At 52.1% G+C, this 25,022-nt stretch overlaps 2 protein-coding genes across 2 annotated transcripts; one reads left to right on the plus strand and one right to left on the minus strand.

The window, feature by feature from the left end:
• Positions 1-67: 67 nt before the first annotated feature.
• On the plus strand, positions 68-4,949 carry AAMP (angio associated migratory cell protein). Its single transcript, XM_030952089.1, has 11 exons — positions 68-207; positions 497-649; positions 1,050-1,169; positions 1,302-1,441; positions 1,526-1,670; positions 1,813-1,896; positions 2,172-2,287; positions 2,724-2,827; positions 3,304-3,394; positions 3,664-3,818; positions 4,073-4,949. Exons 1-11 carry the CDS (start codon positions 120-122, stop codon positions 4,146-4,148), a joined length of 1,272 nt encoding a protein of 423 aa, XP_030807949.1. The 5' UTR covers positions 68-119; the 3' UTR covers positions 4,149-4,949.
• Positions 4,715-24,523, minus strand: ARPC2 (actin related protein 2/3 complex subunit 2). Its single transcript, XM_030952090.1, has 10 exons — positions 24,343-24,523; positions 14,690-14,724; positions 13,619-13,731; positions 11,564-11,609; positions 10,746-10,932; positions 10,223-10,316; positions 7,879-8,005; positions 6,428-6,528; positions 5,981-6,081; positions 4,715-5,153 (listed from the first exon to the last, which is right to left on the minus strand). Exons 1-10 carry the CDS (start codon positions 24,414-24,416, stop codon positions 5,129-5,131), a joined length of 903 nt encoding a protein of 300 aa, XP_030807950.1. The 5' UTR covers positions 24,417-24,523; the 3' UTR covers positions 4,715-5,128.
• Between the last annotated feature and the right edge of the window lie 499 nt (positions 24,524-25,022).

Consider the following 25,022-nt stretch of genomic DNA (forward strand, 5'->3'; position numbering starts at 1 on the left):
ATCCGCGCGCGGGCTCGGGCCGTGGTTGGCCGAGGCGGGCGGGGACCGGCCGGGGCGGGGCGGGGCGCGCGGCGGAAGCGGCGGAAGCGGCGGAAGCGGCGGCGGCGGGGTGGGTCGGCATGGAGCCCGGGGAGGGCCCGGGGGCGCTGGACCTGCACGGCGACGAGGAGATCATCGAGGTGGTGGAGCTGGGCCCGCCCGGGCCGGGTGAGACGGGGCGCCCTGCGCCACGCACCGGGCAGGGCCTGCGGGGGTCCGGCCTCCCGCCGGGGCACCGGGAGCGCTGCGGCCCCACCCCAGTGCCAGGCCCGGCCGGGGCATCCCCCCGGCCCGCGGCCTCTCCCCGTGTCGCGTCCCGTTCCTCTGCGGTTTCCCTGCTCTGGGGCTCGTGGCCCCGGCGGCATCGCGCATCCCCCGGTCCCCGTCCCGCAGCCGCCCCGCTGTCCCGCCGAGCCGGGCAGGCCGCGAGCCCCGCCCTGACCTTCGCCCTCTGCAGATGACCTGGCCGAGGAGATGGAGGACGTGGACTTTGAGGACGAGGGGGCAGAAGAGCCCGATGCCGAGGCTTGGGAGTCGGAGGATGACGAGGGGGTGGAGGACGGCATGGAGGCACAGGACGACAGCGAGGTCACGTTCTCGCTCCACTCGGGTGAGTGCTGGGCACGGGCAGAAGCAGCTGGGACCCCCCTCGAGTCCTGGCCTCGTCTTGGCTTTCCCCAGAGTCCAGGGGTGCAGAGGGCCTTGCTCGGCTGTTGTGTCCCAGCCTTCTTGGAACTCAGAGCTGCTCTGGGCTTGTTTCTGCCTTGTGCTCTGGCAGAAGAGCCCTTTGGGCCTCCCATTCCATTAGCAGCTGGCCCTAAGCTCAGCAGAAAGCCTGGGCCTCTCCTCTTCCACGTGAAGAATTAGTTCCCACTGGGATGCGTTGAGAATTCAGCTTGCTGACCACGCACCCAGACCCAGTGCTGCCTGGGGTTTGGATACCCTGGGAACTTCAGGTGAGGCGGGATCAGCACTGTAGCCATGTAGCCTCTCTTTGCTCTTTTGTGAAGATTCTGTCTTCTGTGTGAGCCTTGACCCCAAGACCAACACGCTGGCAGTGACAGGCGGAGAGGATGACAAGGCCTTCGTGTGGCGCGTGAGTGATGGGGAGCTCCTGTTTGAGTGCTCAGGTGAGGTGCAGTGAGCAGCTGTGTCCCCTCTCAGCAGTGCCTATCTGCACACATTTCCCTCCAGCTGATGCTGTGCTCCTGACCATCTTCCATAGCTTGGCCTGAGCAGTCTCTGTCCCCTGATGTTCACAGGACACAAGGACTCGGTCACCTGTGTTGGCTTCAGTCACGACTCTGTGTTCGTGGCCACAGGTGACATGTCTGGGCTTATCAAAGTGTGGCGGGTGGATGCCAAGGAGGAAGTGTGGTCCTTTGAAGTGGGGGACTTGGAGGTGAGTGGTGCTGTGGGGAGCTCCCCAGCCAGCAGGTGGGGTGGCAGCACTTTGGTGACACTCCCTGTCCCTCTCTCTGCCCAGTGGATGGAGTGGCACCCTCAAGCCCATGTACTTCTGGCTGGTACAGCTGATGGCAACACCTGGATGTGGAAGATCCCCAGTGGGGACTGCAAGACCTTTCAGGGTCCAGCATGCCCAGCCACATGTGGCAGGATCCTGCCTGATGGTGAGGCACGGGGCCTCTCTGGAGTGTGACATGTCACCAGCTCTGTGTGGGCCATCTGCCCTCCTGCTTCTCCAGGCTGTGCTGAATGGGTGGCAGGGGGATGGGGGGCCCTGTCTCCATCTGCTGTCTCTGTCTCACCCAGGGAAGCGAGCAGTGGTGGGGTATGAGGATGGGACCATGCGCATCTGGGACCTAAAGCAGGGAACTTCGCTGCATGTCCTGAAAGGTAAGGAAGAAGGAAGAGGTTTATCACCTGGGCTGCTCCCTAGTGGGCAAACAGCCCACTTCTAGTGGGCTCTGACTTCTGCCTGAGTGGAGAGGAGGTATCCTGTGAGGGCAGGAGGGAGCCTGGCACAGGGTTTCTCTGTCTGCAGTGGTGCTGTTGCTTGTGGAGGTGCTGGCAGAGCCAGGCAGGGTGGGGGCTGCAGGATGGTGTTTCAAGGCTCACTGGGTCTCTGTGGGGAGGGCATATAATGCTCATACCTGCTGCTCACCCCCCAGGCCAGGATGGCCATCAGGACCCCTTGACGTGTGTGGCCAGCAACCAGGATGGCAGTTTGATCATGACGGGCTCCGTGGACTGTCATGCCAAGCTGATCAACTCTGCCACGGGCAAGGTGCGTCTGTGGGAGCTGGGCAGAGCCAGGGGTGCTGGGGACCCCCCAAGTGCCTTGTCCTGGGCCGGGGGCAGAGTCAGGAGCGCTGGGGACCCCCCAGGTCCCCTGTCCTGGGCCGGGGCAGAGCCAGGAGCGCTGGGGACCCCCCAGGTGCCTTGTCCTGGGCCGGGGCAGAGCCAGGAGCGCTGGGCCCCCTCACATGCAGGGCCGGTGTGCGGCCATCGGCAGCCGGCAGGCGGCGCCCTCGCGCTGCGGGGGGAGCGCGGGCTGGGTGGTCCCGCCCGGCTCCTGGAAGGAAGTTCCCTCTTGTTTGCTCCCAGGAGTTGGGGCCGCGCCTTGTTCTAATGAGGGCGCAGACTCGGTACCGAGTACGAACGGGACCTTTGTGCATCTGGGTCTCCTTCCCTCGGGATATAGTCACCCTCCCTCTACCCAGGTGGTGTGCGTGTTCAAGATGGAGAGCGTGACCCCCAAGGCACCCGTCAGTGAGGGCGAGGAGGCAGAGTCCAACTCAGTGGAGTCCCTGGGCTTCTGTAATGTGTGAGTGTTGGGACAGCCCCTCTTCAGTGCTACATCTTACAGGGCTTGTTACACAGATCCATTTGCATCCCTTGCACTCAATCCGCTGCATTTCTCTTGCCTCCATCCTCCCCAGCTGGGTGTGGAGATGCCAGATCCCTTTGGTATGAGGCCAAGGGACAGCAGCTGCTTAGTCCTCCCTGCAACTGCTGGGATTCTGGGCTAGCCTGATGGACCAGTGCTTGGCTGGGATACTCTGCAGACAGCTATTTTCCTGCTAGGACATTGTCATCTTCACAAACCATGGGCTGATTGTTGACTTGCTGTACTGTTGGGTTTCCCAAGCAGTGTGTTTGATGGCTCCAGCCATCAGGTTGTCCTTCATCTTCTCCATACATTGTAGCGTTCAGCATAGGGTTTGCCTTTTACCCAAAGCCTCGATGTGTTTCCATCCCTGCTTCCCATGTCCCATGTAATGTCTCTTCCCCTCTCTGTAGGATGCCACTGGCTGCTGTGGGCTATCTTGACGGCACACTGGCTATTTACGACCTCTCCACACAGAGCCTGAGGCATAAGTGCCAACATGAGGTACTGCCCTCCCCCCTCCACCCAGGCTTGGGAGGTGGGTTTGGGCCTTTTGGAGATCTCCCTTGGAGCCCAAGGGCCAGTTCCCAATTTGTACTTCTCCCTTAGCCTTGGGGTTCCCCAGAGGACAGCCGCAGTCTCTGCAAAGCGGATGTGCTTGGCCCTGGGGTCTGGCTCTCCTGGGGGGATGGCAGACACCATGAGGGGGCGGGGATACATGGGAGGAGCTAAGCCTTGCTGGAGGTCTGCACTGTGGTCTCCCCCTGTCCCAGTCAGGGATCGTGCAGCTGCTGTGGGAGGAGAGCTCGGCCGTGGTGTACACCTGCAGCCTGGACGGGGCCGTGCGGCTCTGGGACGCCCGCTCGGGGAAGATGATCAGCGAGTACCGAGGGCACTCTGCTGAAATCCTCGACTTTGCCGTCAACAAGTGAGCAGGCACCCCTAGACCCCGTCCCTGTTGGGTGGAGGGAGCAGTGGTAGCAGGGGCCTCCAGCCTAGGAGCTCATATCACAAGCTGCCTCTTGAGTGCCCTTGTGGTCTGGTCCCAAGGTGGGGGACAAACCTAGGTTCATGCTGACTTGAGGGTCTCAGGGGGGAGTGCAGCACTTCAGAGCTGGGCTGGGGTTGATGTTCAGGGATACTGGACGTCCCACCCCACCTCTGAGCCCTGTCTCCCTGCAGGGATGCCTCCATTGTGGTGACCACCTCTGGCGACCACCAAGCCAAAGTGTTCTGCGTCCAGCGGCCTGATCGCTAGAACTGTGTCAAGGGATGGCGTCCCGGCGCTGCCCTGCGCCTTGTGTACAGAGGGACGAGGGACATGGTTTCACCACCCTTCTCCAGTGCGTGCTTTGTAATTTTTTCAGCCTGCCCTGCTTTGCCCTCGGCATCTAGGGGCCAAGCCAGGGGTTTTGTATGAAGATGTCTTTAATTATATAAATTATTTCACTGGATGCCATCTACTCTACTTGTTGGGGGAAGAGGATCTGGGGAGCTATGCTCCCTCCTCAGGGATCTCCCTGGCATCCAACCGTGGCCCGAAGACCAGTGGCAGAGACTCCCATCCTAGCTCTCCCTGCTAGGGGGAATGAAGAAGTCAGGATAGGAGGGTGCAGGTTGCTAGCTGAAGCAAGGAGAATCCTGCTCTGTAGAGTCTAGGAGTTCCCTAACAGAACACACTATTCCCAGATTTGGGTACTGCACCCCAAAGTTCACCAGAAGGCATATGTTCCACAATACAGGAATTATCTCCCTTGGGGCTGTGACTAAACACCCCTTCCAGGGCAAGGTCATGTGCAATGACAAGCCAAAGCCTCACAGTCCTTTAAGATAGAAAGATCTTCTTTATTAATGAACCCCAACAGTATTTCTTCAGATACAGGAGTTTTGAACTCAAATACTCAGAAGAAAACAAGTTAATATTGCATTATTCTCATAAGAAATACTGCAACTTATTTCCGGTAACATATTGCAAAGCGAAACAGCTTGAAAAGAAAAAAAAATTAAAAAAGAAAAGAAATTAAGTCAATCAAACTGGAATTAAAGTTTTGTTTCTTGGAACGATCGAGTCCTCGCAAGCACAGCTCGTTTCTGCAGATTACTCCCCCAAGTGTCGTACAAACAGACCCCGATTGCTTGAATTCCTTATGAGCCCACAGAGGTGCAACATTAAAAGCTACGATTATCAGGTAGCAAGTGCCCCAACCTTCGTCCTCCGGCAGCCTTGGTGACTTGGTGTTAACGGGTTGTGAACGTCTTCCCCCTGAAACGATGGAGAGAGGGGTCAGCACAGCCCCAGCGGCCTGTGGGGCTTGTGCTGGGGCACACACAGCTCTCGGGGCTCTCAAAGCCAGGCAGGCACTGCTGGGTTGGAGCTCACAGGGTCTGTGGCTGCAGAACCAAGTCACAGGGCTATGGGAAAGAGGGGCTCACTTTTGCAGAGGGGACAACCCTCATGCCCCAAAGCAGCATGCAAAGGGGACATGACAGGACAAGCAGAGAAAAAAGGACACCAAGGGGCTCTGGGATGAGCAGAAGGTAAGGGACCTGAGTGAAACATGTTCACACCACTGCTCTCCTCCATCCACTTCACTGTGGGCTCCTTGTTCACAAGAGGGAGCCAGCCAGCATGGTGGCCTGGCCCCAGCCATCATCTGGCCAAGGGCAGCCAGTGACTCTGAGGAGCTGCAGACATGCTGGGCAGCAAGACCTGGTCCAGTGCCCACAAACACCAAGGAAGGACCTGGCTCCTCTCCCTTCTGTGAGCTGGAGCTGCCCCCAGAGATGGACAGGGCAACTCTAATATAACAGGGAAAAAGTGCCCAGGAATGCCACCAAGGGCTTGGTGGGGGGAAATGGAGACACCAGGGCTTGCAAGGCCATGTATGAGCCTTTTGTGAAGGACCTGCCAGCACAGGGTTTTACTTCAGACCCAGCTCCTCAACATCTGAGGACAGTAACCTGACATCTGAGGCAGTAAGCTGTGGGTCAGCCCCTGCCTGCCCTGGACTGCAGTATGCCAAAGTGAGCAAGACTGAGCTCGTGGCTGGCAGAGAAGCCCAGGCAGCCATGCCCTGCTTTGCTACTCACGTGATTGTTTTCATTTCTTTCTTCTCTGCGTCTGGACGGGCACGGTTGAGCACCTTGAGGAAATCTGACGTTTTCGCCCTCATACGCGTGTGAATATAGGCCTGTGTTTCATTAGGACAAAATAGGGACATGTCAGGAACCTTTCTTAGCTGAGGTTTCAGGACACATCCAAGGCAGGTCACTCTGAACAATTACCCTCATTTCTGTTCTCAGAAAGGAAACAAACCAGATCCAAAAGGGAAAAATCCTACTTCACTGCTAGAATGGCAAGTCTTGTGTCCAAGAACAGGGAGAAGGCAACGATGCATCACTTGCCACCCCTGCATGACTGGGGAGGGCAGTGGCAGACCCTAATAAACTCTCAAGGGGCACCCCTGTCCCTGCTTCTCCCCTTCAGCACCCAGGTTAGATGGGCTGAAGCCACCCTCTGTTCCCCAGCCCTCATACCTTCGAGCACTTGATGTGATAGTGCAGGTAGTCCCGGAATGTGTGGATCAGGTTTATGGTGTTGTCTCTGGCTGCAGCATTGGTGTGACGGGGGAACAGCACTGAAAGAAGAGGCCAACACAGACCATTAGTACCTCTTGAGGCTGCCAAGGCCTTCAGGATCAGTGCTGGAGGCTTCAGGTTGTGCTGTATTGAATCCCTGCCTTGCTCTCTATAAAGAACCCTTTACTCTTGACATGAACCAAGATTAAGCAGCACTTGTGATTTTAAATACAAGGCTTAAGAGCACTTTTCCACATTTCCCACAGTAGCCTGTGCACTCTGCAGGACACAGGCAAGGCTAGGTGTCCATAAACAACCACACTGTAGGAAACCACATGATCAGTGCTTGGGAGATACAATTGGAGGAGCAAGCTCAGAGGCAGACCAGGGCGCCCAGGCCGCTCAACCAATTTCAAGATCCAGTCTGCCCTGGGGTCTTGAAATTGGTTGTGGATCTTTGCCTGGCAGCTTGCCAGCCCTGTAATGTAAGACAGACTTGGATACAAGCAAGTAGCTTGGTCTTTCCATAAGCTGGTGCTCTGTGAGGTGTCCCAGATCCAAGGGCTGAAAGAACATTTTGTTTGGGTGATGATCTCACCTGAGACTGTCAGATCAGATAACTGGGAAATTTAGTCTCAACAAGAACAAAAGTCTGTGCCATTCTGGACCTCTTCTTTCCATAGCTGACAGCTGCCCAGGCCTCAAGGCACCATTTCCAGCACAGGAAGAGGGCAATGCTATCTTCACCTTTCCCTGCAGTCTGTGCTCCATCTCAGAGCTCCAAACTACAGGAATGCTGGCCTGAGACACCTAATAATACACCCAAATATCTTGAAGAGACCTATCCCTTTCAACAGGCAGGGTTTAGACTCCTCAGCACTGCTACCCTGGGGGAAGTCATGGCTCTGCTGGCCAGCACCTCTGGCAGGGGAAAGTGGCTGATCAGTGTTTGGCCCAGAGCAAAGAGGCAGAACTGGAGAAGCAGAATGCACTGCTCTACTGCTGCTCTCTGACTGCCTCTGCTAATCAAGCACTGCACAGCTCCCTGCAGCTGGACTACCTACAAGTGCAGTTGCATGAAAACTTTCACAAGAAACCTCCAGTTTCCAAAATATCACAGCAAAGCCACTCTTCCCTTGGCTTCCAAATACTGAACTTAATTTGTAGGCACACACTAAACTCACTGTCCACTTCCACATCTTCTTGCCCACAGCAGAGCTGAGGTGACCTGACACAGAAAAGGGACACTCCAAAGGGGGCACACAAGACAGGATGCAACCCCAGAGTCTTGCAGCCCTGAACTGCCCACTTCGACACTCAGGGAACGTGAATTCCTTTCTGTTTTTCATGCAGCAACAGGAACCTCTCTCCTCCCCAAGCATCCCCAAGCCTCAGAGCTGCCTGCTTACCAAAAGTGATGTAGCCAATATTATCGCCAACAGCTGCGTCCGTGTCTTTCAGCTCCAAGGGTGGCTCCCTGTGGCTGAAGAGCACCTGTGGGGCTGTGTGACTGGCCCGGCGACCCTCCTTGAACTCCTGAACAAGACAAAGTGAAGGTGATTCCCACTGTGATCCTTCAGCAACATGCTGGGAAAGCAAATGGGGTTTCCTCACTGCCAAAGGGCAATGAGCAGAAGGTGGTCCAGCTTTCCTTGAATTAAGTTCATCAGGCCAAACACCCTGAAAGTAACTCTTTTTCCCAGAAAAAGCAGCCCAAAATGCATGGCTGTCCTGGGTTTATACACGACCGTAGCACAGTCCCTCAGCTGAGGTGGCTTTCAGTGTGTCACACCCCTGCCATGGGTGTTTTGTGGAAGGGAAACCTCAGTCTGAGCAAGAACACGAGACAGCACAGCTCCTGCTGGAACTTCAATGCTTCCAGTGAAAGTGCACAGTACCCATCACCCCCGAGGAACAGAAATTCTCAGGAAGGGCTGCAAGGTCTCCATTGCACCTAGTGTAAAGCTTCTGCCATTTGAGAAACCATCTCCCACCAGGAGTCTGCCTAGGCATCAAGATGCATCTGGGGGCTTGAAGCTTGTATGTGAAGTCTGCTCCTCTTAATGCTTCCCTACACCTTGAAACAATACCTTCAGGCAGGGAGATCCCTTCCCCTACCTCACAGGAAATGTACTGGCTCTCCATTTCAGGAACTGTAAGGACCATCTCTGTGTGGGCTGGGAATGTCCAGAGACCATTCTTCTGCCCCAAGGCAGGGCAGTCTTCCCTCTGCCCCACTGACCTCCATCCCAACCTGCACATTATCAGCTACCCTTGGCAGGGGCATCCATGTCCCTTTTAAAGTAGATTGCTGGGGCTTCCTTAATGAAATGCTTAGCTTGCACTTCTGCCTGCTTATGCCAGAGGGTGAAATGGTTCAAATGGCTTCACTGGTTAGTTAATGGTCACATTTTCTCCATGAGAGCCCAGATGAGCAGACACCATACCCAGTTGCGTTATGCAAGAGCAATAGCTGGAGGGAAAGAGCCAGTGTGACTCAGAGTGGAAATTCCTGTGGCTGGGCAGAGGCAGGGTTTGCTGTTCTAAAAACCAAGAATTCGGGACATGGAGACTCCAGGACAGCTGCTGCCTTGAAGCACTGCCATCTTCCCAGGAACCTCACTAACCCCATTTTGTTCACATCATGCCTCCCGTCCCATTTTAAAAGCTGAATTCCAGGCTGAGGGATATGCTTGGTGGGGGAAAACCTCAAAGCCAGAGCAGATGTCCTGTCTGGAGCAAATGAACACAGCAAACAGAGCTGTGAGGACTTCCACTGCAACAGACCCCTTCTGATGACAGCCAACACAGGTACACTGGTCTCCAGCAAACTGGCCCCATAACTTGCTGTCCATGAGCCTGTCAGCAGCGTGGCCTGGCACCCTTGAACAGGTGGGTTAAAGGTGCCTGGAACACCCTGTAGGTCCTGCTCCATGGCCATGCCCAAACAGGAGGCTGGCTCCCCAGGAGCTTAAGCAGATGAGTGAGGTGGGCCAGTGGCACAGATCAACACAGGTTATGAGCATGCACTAAGCCTCCCCAGCTGCACACAGATGTCTCATTTTCTCCAGGCTGCATATAGTTGTTCACAGACATGCTAAGTGCTTACTACAAGTCTCTGAATGCTTCCCAGCTAAACAGCAATTGCAAAAGGTAGCTGAGTCCAGACTCAGCTGAGTCCAGTCCATAACCTGGCAATGGTTGGTTTGAGCCCACAATGTAATTTCATAGCTCTAAAAAGTTGAAATTTGAGAGCTGTCACACTGAGCTGCTGAGTGTTACTGCAGCATTTGAGCATTAGCAGGATGAAACTTCAAGGTGAAGACCATTCTCAGCTCCTCCTCAGGCATGGCATGACATTATCTCACCCCTCCTCTCCCTTTACAGCCTCTTCAACATGCTCAGGTCCTCAGCTGGCTGGAGATCCCTACACCATAGCTATCCACATTACAGGGCCTCAGTGTGGGGACTGAAGTATTCACTGTGGTGTTTCTCATCTGTAACACATAATATGCTTGATTGTCCAAATGAGCAAGACTATTGACGATACAGATGCCAATGCAAGAGCCAGGAAAATACACTGTCTGTGCCTATTAGCATGTTCTTCCATCTCAGTCCAGCATGGAGCAAAGCATTTTCATGTGTTAAACCGCCTTTGTGCTCACTTCAGTAGCTTATTTGGCAATGCTGCTTCAAGCAAGCAGGCATCTGAACTGAGGACCAGACCCTTTCCCTGTAACTCAGTTTCCATACCTGCATAAACACCTTTCCGATCACCACATCATCGTCGTCCTTAAATACCGTGCTGAACACAACCGTGACACGGTCCTTCTTTGCCTCAACGTACCTGCAGGGGGCAGAGAGAGAACCCACCTGTCAACCAGAGCTAAGGAGTTCAACTGGACAAGGAAACAACTGCATGACAAGGTCAAGTAGATACAACAGCCATTCACAGGCCTGGCTGCTGTAAATTTCCCCTCCCCTGAGACAGTATTTACAGGGAGCGCAACATTTCTGTTGGGAGTGGCCAGTTCCTCTCCTGCATGCAGCCACAAGTGATGCCACTAACAGAGACTCTTGTGTAACATCCCAGCAGCCCGAGGCATAAGCATTACTCAAATGGGATACTTTTGGCAGCCTAGAACAGGCCCTTATTGCCTTGGCCAAAGCATGGAGCAGGAGGATTTCCTGACTTTCCACCAAAACGTACAGCTGTGCACAGGAGCAGACTACTGACCACTGACCAACCCCCGTGCTGTTTAGTTTGAACACTTACATTGTCTCATCATCCCTGTAGTGGATGACTGCTCTTTTTTCTCCTTCTTTGCCCTCTTCCTGGAATTTGAAATACTTCTCAAAGACTGAAGCAAAGCAGTTACGCTTCAACATGCCGGCTTGGTGCACAATGGCATCCTTGTCTGCAGGAAGGTTCTCCAGGTCGTAGAGCAAAGAGACATTGTAACCTGGGAAGGGACAGCCACTGGCTTTAATAATCTACATAGGGCCTTAATGAAAGCAGAGATTTTTTTTTTTAAGAGACACCTACAGTCCCACTTTTGCCTTAAATCCTCCCAAAAGCCCCAGGGGTGAGTTATTCCCACTCCAAGCACTTGCCAAAAGCCATGCCTGAACTCGGCGCGTGGCCATGGCAACGTTCCCGGGGCTCCTTCCCAAGCTCCCAGACACGTGCTGGCTGAACTGCTCCCAAGTTTTTGCAGTGAGTAGGAAGAGATGTTGTCACAGGTAACCATGGTTCTTCTGTGTCTTACAAAGCATCTTTGAGAAGAACAAAAACCCCAACCGTGAGGAACAGAGGCTTCCTGGAGGAGGACTGCATAAAGAATTACAGCTTGTGCTGCAAGCTACTTCATCCCTGACGTGTTTGAGCCACCTTTTAAATTGGCAATTTCAAATTACAATTCGTTGTATAGAGAGCCTCAGATATCAAGCTCTTCAAGTGCAGCCTTCATATGAGCATTTCTCAGGTGACTTAAGTAACTTTGGAACTGCATTCGCATGCGGCACGCACACACACACACACACACACACACACACACTCTCTCACAGAGAGAGTGAATGTTATTGCAGGGTTACCTGATTCAGGATTTACCAAGTAGCTTCCATAGACTTTCTTCAATACCTAGAAAACAAATTAAACATTGAACGCACAAGCTATCATATCAGGACTTTCCTCCTGCAAAGCCTAGGCCATATTTGGTCTTCTTTTAGAAGTATCAAATTACAGCACCTGCCTCCTCTAGTCTAAGAGAACTTAGACAAATATTAAGTCATCAGCTTCTAGTACAATTGGCTGTTCCTGCTCTAGAGAGGGCTCCCTGAACTCCACTGACAGGGGACATACTGCAGGAGAGGACTCAAAACTGGAACTTTTTCAAGTTCTTGCTAGTCGAATTTGTGTGGGGAAGAAGCCTTATAGCTCATGCCTTCAAAGGAGAACAATCAGCAGAGCCTGACACAACAGACCTGAGGGCTACCACTTTTCCTTCCATTGAAAGGCAGATGCAAAGTGTGCCCGGTCCCTCTCCTCACAGGACGGCAAGTTCAGAGCACACCATGGCCTGGTGATCACACACTGTCTCAGCCTAGTGCACGAACAGATGGGGATCGAGAGGAGACTGCCATGCAGGCTTGGATGCCTCCCAGAAGCAGAACCGCCTACAGCACAGCAAAAACCTTTCTTCAAACGTAATTACTGCTGAATTTTACATCAATGGCAATTGCCAACTGAGCCATAGCTCTGTGTCAATGAGGGGGCTGGGAACAGGCAGTAATTCACAGAGAAGAACACAACAATGTTGGGGCAGAACTGGCCCTCCTGGGATGACACCCACGACCACGTGGAAAGGATACACAGACTCTCTGCATGCCAAAACCTCCTTGCAGAGAGCCTGCCTGCAGCAGTGCAGGAAGATGCCCTGTCTTAGCAGGAAGCCCACTCTGCATTCCTCACAGTGGGGTTTCACCAAAGACAGAGCAGAAACTAGAAACATAGTCTGCAGGGAAGTACAGAAAGCAACATTATGACAACTGGAGACTGAAAAATGTAATTTCTATTTAGTCAGTACTTCCAAGCCACTCCTGAACAGATCCCATTTTCCTCTAAAAGTTTATAGAAAGTTGCCTTTTACCACTACAATGGCTGCTGGTGCACAGTGCTGTCAGCCACTTGCCCACCACAGGAATTCTCTTGGATCACACACTGCACTGATCCTCACTATACATGCTGGGAAGGCTCCACCATTTGGGCTGCCTGACCCTCCTCATGCCAGCAGTGGTACCTTCAGTAGCAGGCAGTGCTGCACCTAGAAAGCTCTGCTTTCAGGAACCAGGAAGCAGGACACTCAATCATATCTCTTCTGACTTAGGTGGGTCTTACGGCAATTTGCAGGAATTCACTTTGGGTTCAAATCACCCATTTCTCACCAGACTCACAATAAACTGATGGAGCAGTTTCCTTGTTTTCTTCCAAGGACAGACACCCAGAGGCAAAAGCCTGCTGAAAAGCCCTGGGTGAACCCCATTTGCTACCATGCGGATATTTGAAAACTGACTCAGGAACTGAGTCACACTTCCTGCCTTGCCATCCAACCACAGCTCAGAGAGGCTCCTTTTTTCTACCATAAATGGCCCTCTGCAGCCACAGGGCCCAGTCAACAGGAACTGAGCCTGGGACTTCACACAGCAGCAGTGAAAAGGGAACCAGTCTGAAAACCAAGGTCTGCACACACAACAGGAGCCCAACACTTGCTTTCAAGTGTGGTTAGGAGTCAGAAGAGAAGCACCACAGCTCTGTCTTGGCACCTTCCTTCACTTGTGGGCTCGACACATCAGTCAGGGAAACTATTTCTACATGGTCAGGCTTCACTTTGAACTTGTGAAATTAGCAGTGCCTTCTGCCTTTCAGGCTGCAGGGTCATACAGGACGACTACTTTTGCACCAGAGAGTGTGAACACACTTGCCCTTGTCTTTCAGCAAAGTGGGACTCCTGGTTGGCACAGGGTTGCTCCTTTGACCAGTGTGAGATGGGAGCACAGATGCTTCTCTAAGGGTCAGATGTTAGATACATCACAAAGGCATTGCCATCAACATAGTGTTTGTAGGCAGGAGGCCTGGAGATGCTTACTCACCTCATCAGCACCATGTTCCTGGAGTTCCTTGTAGAATTTCAGAGAAATACTGACCATCACTTTTGTCTTGTCTCCATTGGGGTTTGAAATATGGTAAAGGACTCCATCAAAGTCTAAGAAGCAAGCAAGAGAAATGTGAGGGAAGAGGAACCCGCTCCTATTTCTGAGGAAGGTTTTCCCTACAAGTTCTAGTAACTGCATAAAGTGACGCTGCTCCTCTTGCTCCAGCCCTCACACACACAGCAAGAGGGAAACCCGCAATTAAGGAAAATGGAAATGTCATGTAGGGAGACCTGCTATCATTCACAGGGCTGAAACAATTTTGACACCTGTCCATCACAGAAAGCTTTAGTCTAGTGTCATTTAGCATCCCTGGAAAATCCACTTGTGCTCAATGCACAAGGATACAAACATGCAGAGACGGGAGCCTTCTGGATGGACAGCACAGAAAGTGACTGACATGCCCACCAGGCCAGAGCTGCAGCCCGGAGGAGAAAACCTCTCTGCCAGCAAAGGCAGCGCAGCTGCTGCCTGCTGTGAGAGCTTCCACTTCACTGCAGAATGGGCAGGGAGGGCAGAAGGAAGGGAAAGGCACCCCTCCAGCTACCTAGCAAGCTCCACTTCCCCACGGAGCTTTGCAGCTTCCCCAGATTCCTGATAACAGAAGCAAAAAATTAGTTGCTGAATGAGTACTTGAAATTTCTTGGCATTTCTCTTCCTGAAGAGCAAACCTGAGGTGATGAATCCATTTTAACTGTCACCCTAAGTCAGCTTCCTAACAACCCAAACCAGATGGTGCTAAAGACCTCATAACAAGTAGCACCAAGGGCAGGACTAGAGAACAGATGAGGTAAAAGAGAAGAACTGTGTAGCAGGCACACACCAAAGCACTACCACCAGTAAACTCAATGCTCTAGGGAAGTCCCAGGGAAGGCAGACAGACAGACAAATAATGGGGCAGCCAACTCTGGGGATACTGCAGGGTCTCCACATTGCCCCTACCCAGTGGTGTGGGCAGACTGTTCAAGCCAGCCCTTGGTTCAGAGAAGTCAAGAGAGCTGCAGAGCTTACCTGCAAATGTTACTTCTACTGCCTCTGGTTTATTTCTAAAAAGCAAAGAAGACAAAGGAAGTAAATGAGAACTCTAACAGCAGCTTCCAAGCTGTAAAGGAAAGAGGATTAATTTCCAACACCTTATTTTTCACAGGCAGCCCTTCCTCAAAACCCTTTTATCTCCTGCTGTCCGACTAATAGTAACCTCTGAGAAGAGACCTTAGACTTCTTCCCCTTCCCATAAGCATCAGTTTTACCCCAGATGACATAAAATATACTTTGAAGCTGGCACAGATTTCCATTATTTCTAGTTTATTAATAGATTTTGACATCACAGATTTCCAGTTAGAAATGCCTAAGTAAGCTACCTCTTACTAAGAAATTTGTTTTCACAAGAACACACTCTGTACAGAATGGCCATGACACAGGTTTTGGGACAGAGGATCTTTTGTAAGGTTCTGCAACACCAGTTCATGGAAGGAGCTGAGTAATCCTTCCTGACACAGTGCCCCCTTTGCCATCAATACCAGTTCTGCAGATGCGTTGATATAACTTGCTTGCAGAGAAGACCCCTTTTCCAAGTTAGGAAAGTGTTAGTAGTGTCAGGAGCAGGTCAAAGAAGGAAACTTTCCACACGTTCATTTCATCCTGCCCCCCTTCCAACACACCCCAACATTTTACCAATATCCTCTGCAGAAAAACTGTAGCTCTGGATATGCTCTAACACTGTCAACTGGTCTCTGGGACCCCCATCAGCAAAAAAACCCTTTGCAAGCCAAAGGCACATCACATCTCACACTGTGACTATGAAGATTAAACTGCTTCTTAACAAACCCTATTTTGACATTTGTTCATGATCTGTGAAAGAGTAGGACTCCATGAAATATGTAACTGCTTTGGAAGGTCATTTCATTGGGATTGGCACTACATAACTGCTTTCACAGCTCCAAGGGGACTGGTATTAATAGGTCATTCTCCAACAGGGAATTGATGCAAAGGTATCTCCACTGCTGAGAGCAGGCATGGAAAATGAGAACAGGATAAAAATGCCAGTCTGCTACCGCTGTTTCACACTGTATCTCCATTTATTTTTCAAAAGTAGATGATATGCGAATACAGGCTAATAATGCTGCTGCTAACAGAAATCTAGTCTCTAACAGTTCATTCCCATCTGCCTGAACCAACATACTGAAATAACTCCTCAGACTAAAGTCAGTGGTCTCAGCTATGCTGCTGCTGCTGCCCAGAGACCAGCTTCAACCGTTTTGCCAAAACTTGTTCTTCCACACACTTATGTGCTGCTGGGTACTGGTTACACTGTGGTACATACCCTGCGGAAGGTGGGGGGAAGTGATGACTCAATATCTATTTTCCCTGACAATATTCTGTAACAATTTAAATGATTTTATCTCAGCAGCAAGCATTGTTTTTTTCCATCAGCTTTTCTGCAGCCAGCCTCATTCCTGAAAGGCAGAAATGACCACAATGTGATAAAACTCAAGCTGGGCAATACAGGGAGACCAAGACGCTGCACTGCACTGATCCCAGACACTCACCAGGTCAACAACATTTTACTCCAGCAGAAAGGGAGGAATTAACCCCCAGATGGAGAACCTAAGTGAAAATGAGGAGGTGTTCCTGCTTCTTAAAAGTGATCAGCTGTGAAAGGCAACAGCCCTTTTTTTGTGTGAAGGCTGGGGAGCCTCTGTCTTTTGTGTCACCTTGCTGAGGATCAAAACTATACACTTGAAAGAAGCGAAGCAAGTGCACCCAAAGCAGGTCCTTTTGTTTAAAAGCTGTGCCAGCTACCTGAGACTTCTCCTGCTTTCATTTCTCCTCCCCAGCTGGGCCTGAGACGGGCTCAGCAGACATCCCTGGCTGCATATTTTGCTTGGGCTCTTGTAAAGGGGAGCAATTCCAGAAGTATGTCCAAGCCACTTCTGCTCACTGAGGATGGCTCAGAGCAGAGATGAAAGAAAATCCCAGAGATCCCACTCGGTCAGCTGATGCAGACGTATTCCTCTTTTAGAGCACCACACTCAGACGTGGGAATCAGCTTGGATGGCAGTATATATTTTTATAAAAAAAGAAACCTATGTAGGAAGCTTTAAAGATAGCACAGCCAGGCACATGAGAGCTAGGAATATTAAACAGGATGCATCCTTAAACCTCTGTTCCATCTTCTCAGAATTACACCTTTCAAACCCCATTCCCCACACACATAGAGCTGACACCTCCCAGAGCTCCCGCCCCCAGCAGAGCCTTCCAAACACAGCACCTCCCTCTGAGAAATGCAAGGAAGTGGCTGACAGTCCGTGCACTGGAGTGGTTTTGCTGAGGAAGGATGATTCCCCATCTGGTTGTCCTGTACCCAGGGGATGGCAGGAAGATCGCTCATCACATCATTGAAGAAGCAGAGCAAGACCATGTACAGGAGCCAGTCGATGGCTCTGCACAGAGCCTTTGTTCTGCACACAAAAGCTCACTGCTAACACAGCTGGGTTTGAGCCTGTTATTGTGCAAACGTCATTTCTTAGAGAAGTTATTTTAACGCTGATTTCCCAAGTGGCTCAGTTCCGGTACTTGGGGATGGTGAGGAGGGGGAGTATTTAAGGGAAAAGAAGGTAACTGGGCAGAACTTTGGGTACTGAATATTCAACCACTTCCCAGCACAGCCTTAGTGAAGCAAGAGCTCACGTGAGGTGCATACAGAGCTCCTTGCAGCCACGCTGGCTCTGTCACCTACAGCACAGTGGGTTTTCTGCCTCACTGGGCACACACTTAAGGAACCCAGGCCTGGCCTGGCCCAGGGGAGGACAGGGAAGAACACTGGAAGTGTAGCTGGGAGCAAAGTGAGCCCCTTTAGCCTTTCACAGTTCATGAGCTTTACAATCACAGTGTTTAAAGTGCTTCTATTTATTTCTCTGGCTCACCTCATCAAAACTACCCTGGCTACTCAAAATTTTTCTCCAACAGAAAAACCACTCCTTTTGCTACCCGGATTGTTGTTCCCACCTCAAGAAGTCCCCAGGCAGAAGAGAGAGGAGCTCTCACCTCCAGCGTTCCATAGTTTCTGGATTAGCAACAATGCTGCAGGTCACATGCACATGTTCACTTCCCTCTGACCTCCCAGCAACCCCATCTTCTACCACTGGAAATAGCTCTATGGAGGCACAATGTGTCCTCTCTGTGTTCTGTCCTTCCCGCTCTTGTGCCAGCCACGGCTCAGTGCAGAGGAGTCACAGAAGGCCTGGGATGGGGCCTGCACCACTGAGGGTGGATACCAGCTACTGTCAGGTTACTGGCAAGTTCCCAAACAGCTCTGTCTGGTCTGGTGCTCTGGTGTCCCTTGCCTCCATGAGGAGGCTCTCCACACCCATAGCAAGAATTGCCAGTTTAGAGCTTGGTGCTGAATGACTCTAAATCACAGCCATCCCAGCTGGACTGTAAATCCCAACTGGGAATCCAGGAGGTCTTTTGGGGTTCACTTCTACCCCTGATCCAAATCTCTGTAAACAGACTAACCCTAGCTATATTCAGAGGATTTCAGGACACCTCATTCACTCCTGGGACAGAGAGCTGCTGTGACCCCTGCAAGCCCCTCACGTCCAATGCTACCTGAACCACAGCATCCCTCAGTGACCTTCCCTGCTTGCTACCCCTCTGCCCTGAAGGGACAATAAAACCAGCTCATACCAGGAATAACTGAGATGGCTTCTCTCTGCACAGAACACTGAATCCAGACCAGACCTTTCTGCAAACCCCTGCCTGAACTCTGATGCTAAAATGGCAGCTGTTCCCAGCAGCAGTCTGTTTTGTGATAACAGTTATCAGGTCTGAAGTCAAACCCACACCAAATCCCATCTGCCCTCTGCTTGTAACAATAAAAGACCCTGACAGGTTTTACATCTTCTTGCCTGTGCCCCTTTTATTCATCTCCAAATGGCTCCTAGGCCCTGTCTATCTAATACAGGGCCAGCTCCAAATCAGATTTTTCACCCTGGCAGAACATCCGTGAAGAGCCACAGGTGCCCATGGAGAGAACCAGCGAGCACTTAAGAGCAATAGCAAATCTTTTTTCTGACAGCATTTCCTCACTTGATTCAGAGAACTTCCCTGTTTCATTCTCAGGCCACAAAGGCTCTTAGCTGTATGATAGGACAAATTTAAGAACCTGGCTGACAACCATACTGAAGCATCTCCCACACCACAATTAAGGCCTCTATGAAATAATGGAGAACAGCAATTATTTCAAAAGCTGCAGGCATGCAGGTACTCTAACCTCATGTCCCATAGGAGAGAGGGGGAAAAAGGGGTATTTCAAAGCTTAAAGCTCTGAGCAGAGCTTTCAGATCATCAGAGTCAACACACAATTTAGATAAAGTGAGCCAGATTCAGTGACAGACTGCAGGCTCTTGATACAGAAAGGTCACCTCAATAAAAAAAATTATGAGCAATGACTAAAATTCTCTGAACAGTTCCTCCACTTCTGGGCCCCGCTCAGCTAACAAAAGCCTCTCTGCGTAAGCTGCAGGAGCACATGCAACCAAGGAGCTCCCATAGCTCTGGCAGCACACCCACCAGGAACACAAGCAGGAATGCTCTGTCAGTGGGTGGTGCCGAGCTGTGTACAGCACCCTACACATGCCAATTCTCCCCTCCTGGTTAGGTGACCCCTCCATGCCCAAGCTTTTCCCTTGCTGTGTACCCAATAGCCTGGAGGAGCGGGCTGGTAGGAAAGCAGTGGGATTCACAGTGGACAAAGCATAGATGGTCCTGCAGCATGCTTGCACTGGCAGATCCCCTTCCAGCCAGATCTTTGTCCTCAGCTGTAGGCAGCTAGCCTGTGGTTCCCCACCGGAGAGATCCAGAGTTGTGCCAAGTCTCTGGGTAAGAACCTCATTTTGCACACACTTTTACTGTGTTTCTTTAGTACAGTGATGGACACCTACTCTTCTCTGCTGTCAAGCATTGGTGGCTGCAGTGAGAGCCACTCTGAAGATAAAACAGTGCAGGCTCCTCTTAGGAACCCAAGACGAAAACTGAGGCTGGAGTGATGACAGAACCACCTGTGAAAGCCTAACACTTTTCAGATCTGGCTTTTCTTCCCTCTTGCTCCCTGCACTATTGCACAAGAGTGGAGCACTATCTACTTCCAGACAGAGGTGGTTCACAATCCACTGTTAATGCTAAGTCATCTTCCCTGGTGCCCAAAGAAGGATGTGCTGTGACAACCCAGGAGCTATGCTCCAACACCTACAGCACCCCCAGTCAACATGGACAGCCAGGGTGTACCCCGAGCATTGTCTGTGCCAGCCAAACCCAAACCTGCTCCTTCTGCCAGCAGCATTTCCCGAGCACTCTGCAGTCAGGCAGACTGAGTTTCAGCAGGTGAGGCTGTGCCTGGAGAGACGTGCAGCTCCAGGCTGGGCTTGTGAGGACACTGAGCCAGCACCTGCCACTGCTGCTGAAGGAGGGAGATCTGATCCCTGCTCCATGGCTGCACCATGGTGAGCAGCCAGGACACAATGAATGGGATGAGGAAACTCATCTAGCTAAAAATACCCAGTTTTGCCTGTTTAATTTTAACCTAGGTCACTTCCCCAATCCCGTTTCCCTTGAAGCCACAAAAATGTCTGTGTCAGCAAGAACGAGGTGGTGGCAGAGGAACAATCTGGTTTTGGTGGGGTCTCTGAGCATCCCTGAAGCACTGGAGCCACATATAACCACAACCACTCCTGAAGAGAGTTCCTCAGTAGTGCCCTGCAGGATTCAAAGCTCCTTTACCCACCCAGCACATTAACAGCCTCCGGACACTCCTGTCTCCCCATGATGAACTCACTTCAAGTCACACCATGAACACAAAGTTCTCACTGCCTGGTTTCAGCCAGGGTTCAGTCTCTGTGTCTGAAAGGCTCAGCTCTGCAGCACACAATCATCAAGTGACTGCATGTAAGAAATACCATAAAGCAGGTGGGTGCAGCTTCAGCCCAGCTCCTACAGGCTCACAGGAACCACTCTGCATCAGGGAAGTCCAAGCTTCAGTTGATTTCCTATGCAGCTAATTGTCAGGGAGCCCTGCAGAGCTGTACCTACTAATGGCTGTAAAGAAACCAACAATTTAAATCTGAGATTCTCTTCCCTCCGCCCCCAACCTAGGAAAAGGCACGCTGTACCCCAGCTATGCAAATGTGTGTTCTTTGGCACAGTGAGTAAATAATAAGTAACAGTTTGAGAAAGATGATTAATTGACTAAAGATTTTGGGTAAGCTATGTATAACTGGAAAACCAAACCCTCAGACCAAGCCCTGTGCCACACTTTCCCTGGGGTTAGTTAAATTAGTGCAGGACAAAACTGGATGGCAAATTTGCTAGTGTCAAACAGAATGAGTATTCATCAGACACAGAAGCCAATCATCAAAATGTTTTACACCTAAAGTGTTTTTGTTTTTTTTTCACGTCTGTGCAGTTAGCAAAGGAAAGCAATGATAAAAAACAGGATTTTCCAACTGGTAGAGTTCATCTCCTCACACGACACTTTTATCAGAAATGGGAAAATTCACCTGTGACACCAGCTTCCAGGCAACATCTCATGTACAAATGAATTGGTCAGAAGCTTATGGAAGCTTCCTCTTGACATGGAAGAAAGGTCATGAGCCAATCTCATTTCAGCCAACTTATTTCCAGATACTGACCAGATATTCCCACATTGCAGCAGCAAATTCCTAACTCAAGTTACTTCAACAGATTCTGGTAGCTTTAGGTTTTTATTTTAAAAATGTGGCTGGTTTAAGAGAATAGATTTAAACACAGAAATTACTAGAGCTAAGTAAGGAAAAAAAATCAGATGCATTGAAGTCTGTTACCATGTTTCAACAGTGGCTGTCCAAGGGGGTGAGATTTCCATAGGGACTGCCCACAAAATCAAATTAAATTTGAAATCACCCTATTTACAGGTGGATGCTGCCAAGCCCCAAGGACCTTGTCCAGGGAGTACTCTCAGAGGTGGGTTAGGCCCTGTCTCAAGTGCTGATCTCTGTCTGCAGTCCTGCTGAGGTACCTTTCACACTGGGAACTCCAGGGACAGCTGATGGACCTCCACACAGAGCACATTTTGACATATATGACAATAATGGCAGTTAATGAATTCCATCTTCTAAATGTGACCTAGTTCTATATGACAAGGTGAAATGTGGAGTGTGTCCCACCTGACAGCCCAGGAAAGCTCTGCAGGAACCTGCCAACCTATGGCTGCACTGCAGCAGAGGGGAGCGACACAGCCTATGTCACAGGACAAGTCTCTAGCAAAGGATTTGGAAATGAGCCCTGCCCTGCCCCGCTTGCAGGCTGGTGCTGAAGCCACCAGGCACACCTGGCTCTGAGACAACCCCTATTGACAAATCCCTGCATCACATCTGCTGCACTTCTGGGTTAGAGCAAATAATGTAAACCCAACTCTGCCCCAGTGTCCAGACTCACTCCTCCCAGTCACCAAATTCTTCAAGGCTTGACCTTGCCCTGACTGTCCTGTGTTCAGCCCCAAGATACACCTTGGAAAACCATCACCAAAATAGCAAAATGCAGGAAATTCCTTCCTGCCTCTAAGCTGAGCACCACAGGAATAACCCGAGAGCTGTGGCCATAGGAAAAAGAAATTTCACTTGAATAAATGTTTTGTAACATCCACTCCTAAGAAGACCTGAAACCAGGAGAAACCTCCCTGCACTTGCCTGCATGGGGGAGCCCAGAACAAGCACAGAAGAAAATTCAGAAATAAATGCCTTCCTCACCTTCAGCAACACGCTCAAGGCACAAAACTTATCTAGAAACGCCATCTAAAGAACAGAACATGCCACAGATGACTAAAAGGCAGAAGCAGAGCACCATCAGCCACCCTACCAATTGATTCAGGAACAATCAGTATGTCAGGCACATGTGCCAACACACAAGTGAGGTGGCTTTGCCATGCAGCAAAATGGAAATCTCAGGGGCCTGCAGGCTGCTGCAGGGTAAGCAAGCACAGCTCTGCTCACAGAGTCAGAGTTTTGGGGTGCATCTAAAGCTGCAAACTGCCCCTCCAGATCAGATCAACACAGGGACACATGCATGCTCTTCCCTCTCCATCAGGAAGAGTGCCTTGGTACAGATTAGTGACTGACAAGCTGTTCTGACACTCACTGGGAAGCTCTGTACATGCCATATTTTCTAATGGAAGCGGCTGCAATACCACAGTGGTCACCTGGGAGCTCTCTCTGCCCAGTGCCACTCTGGGGAAACTTGTTGCATTAAATGATCAGGGCTCAAGACAAATCAAAATGTGGGAGAAGCTCAGCTGTCCTCCAAGGCAAAACAGCCTGCATAATTATTTTATAGAAAAAAAAACCTCCAAAGCAAAACACAGATCTGAGCAACAGGTCAACTGAGAGTGGGGGGAAAGCAGAGCGAGTGACCTCTGACAACTTTCTGCATGCAAAAGGCTGAGAGCTTCAAAAATCGATGGAGAAAAAAAAGGTAACACAGAAAAAGGCACCTGCCTGGGGGGTCCTTTCCTGGAGCAGCCTGAGCCCTGCCTTGTGAGGCGCCAGGGCAGGCTCCACCCCAGAGATAACACCACTGCTCTGCCTCTCAAGGCTTTGTGTCTGTACAAAGGTGTCTCAGTCAGCAGGCAGTGCATCGAGCCCAGAGGCCACTCGGTTGCAGATAAGGACATTGATACTTAAGGGGCTTCCTTCCAAGCTAAGCTGGGTCCTCTCAAGCATCTTTTTGCCCTGGTGCAATACTCAGTAAAAAACCCCACTGGCTCCCCAGGGACTGAACTGTCCCAGTCAGAGATGTGGGTGTGAACTAGACCCCCAGCCTGCTCCCCGAGGCCAGGACACCCACCAGGCTGGCACCAGTGGCTGTGGCTGACCCATGTGCCTGTATCCCTTCTGCTCGGGAAAGCAAAGAGGGAGCAAGCTGGAATTTGCTCTTCACCCCAAAGCAAAAGGCTGAGGCCGTGACTCCATATTCAGGCTTCCTGCTCCCCGCCTCCCACTACACATTCCGTACCAGCGCTGGCACCACGCTGATGAAGCCCACTTTACCCAAAGCAAACACTCTGCAAATCCACCTTCCTCCCTTCCCAACTTCCTCCCTGTCCAGGCCCTGTCCTCCAGTCCACCTCAGCAGGGCAATCTCCGGTACCCTTCCCAGACCCGTCCTGCTCCCCCGGGCTCTCCATTGCTCTGGCACTAACGACCCCATGGAGCCCCAGCGTTCCCTCCGCCACTGCCCTGTCCCGCTCCGCTCCCTCCTTCCCCAGGCTTTCCCTCTGCCCATCCCCGCCGCCCGCAGCTCAGTTCCCGCACCGTGACCACCCCGCTCCCAGCCCGGCATCCCTGCAGGCCCCCACCCGTGCCCGCTCTGCCCTCCTCGTTCCCGGGCCGCCCCCCGGTAGCACAGTACCCGCTGGCTCAGCGCCGCTCCCCGGCCCCACATCCTGCCTTGTCACCGTGCCCCGGTCCCCACCTTCCGCCCCTCTCAGCCCCATCCTCCCCCGGCACCGCCCGCCAGGCTCTGCTCCGTGCCCGGGCGCCTGGCACGGCCCGGGCCCCGCCAGCCACCGCCCCCTCGCCCCTCCCTCGGTCCGCGGACCCGTCCCCGCCCCGCCCCGGCTCCCGGGTCCCTACCCGGCGGCCGCGCCCTCGAACTTGAGCGTGAGGGTCTCCTCGATGATGCGGTTGTTGACCTCGAGCAGGATCATGTCGGTGCCGGGAGCGGCTCTGAGGGAGCCGAGCCCGCTGCGCGCACCGGGGACCCGCCCGAGCCTGCGCCGCCGCTTCCGCTCTCGCGCCCGCGCGTCACTTCCGGCTCGGCGTCGGCGCCATCGCCCCGCCCCGCCTTCGCTCCGCCCACCTAGAATGACGTCACAAGAAGCTCCGCCCCGCGTCGGGCGGGAAAGGGGGAGGGGTCCCCAAATGCGGTGGGACACGGGGGTGTGCCCCGCCTAAATGCGGTGGGACACGGGGGTGTGCCCCGAATGCGGTGGGACACGGGGGTGTCCCCTAAATGGGGTGGGACACAGGTGCAGGGGTGCACTGGGAGGGGTCCTCGTGGTATGGGCATCACCGCCAGCCCGGGCGAGGCAGGGATATATGGGATGACTGCGGTTTGGAAGTCCCCAAAAGTGTGAGGTTCCCCCCCACCCCCGTTAATTGAATACTCGCAGTGTTGGGGTTCCCTGAAACAGTGGGGTGCCCTTAGGATTATAGGGATGCTCTAGGAAGTAGCAGGTGTGCCCCAGTGTATGGGGGGCTGTGTGAGAATTGGTGCCCCAGCGATATGGGGGTGCTTACAGGGGAAAATGGTA

This window comes from Camarhynchus parvulus, chromosome 7 (genome assembly GCF_901933205.1).
Source record: "Camarhynchus parvulus chromosome 7, STF_HiC, whole genome shotgun sequence".
NCBI classification, from domain to species: domain Eukaryota; kingdom Metazoa; phylum Chordata; class Aves; order Passeriformes; family Thraupidae; genus Camarhynchus; species Camarhynchus parvulus.

Coding starts and splice junctions, on each gene's coding strand:
- AAMP (XM_030952089.1), top strand. CDS start 120: ATGGAGCCCGGGGAGGGCCCGGGGGCGCTGGACCTGCACGGCGACGAG. Junction 650..1,049: donor CACGTTCTCGCTCCACTCGG/GTGAGTGCTGGG, acceptor TCTTTTGTGAAG/ATTCTGTCTTCTGTGTGAGC. Junction 3,395..3,663: donor GGCATAAGTGCCAACATGAG/GTACTGCCCTCC, acceptor CCCCTGTCCCAG/TCAGGGATCGTGCAGCTGCT.
- ARPC2 (XM_030952090.1), bottom strand. CDS start 24,416: ATGATCCTGCTCGAGGTCAACAACCGCATCATCGAGGAGACCCTCACG. Junction 13,732..14,689: donor AGTAGAAGTAACATTTGCAG/GTAAGCTCTGCA, acceptor CTTGCTTCTTAG/ACTTTGATGGAGTCCTTTAC. Junction 10,933..11,563: donor CTTGGTAAATCCTGAATCAG/GTAACCCTGCAA, acceptor GTCCCTTCCCAG/GTTACAATGTCTCTTTGCTC.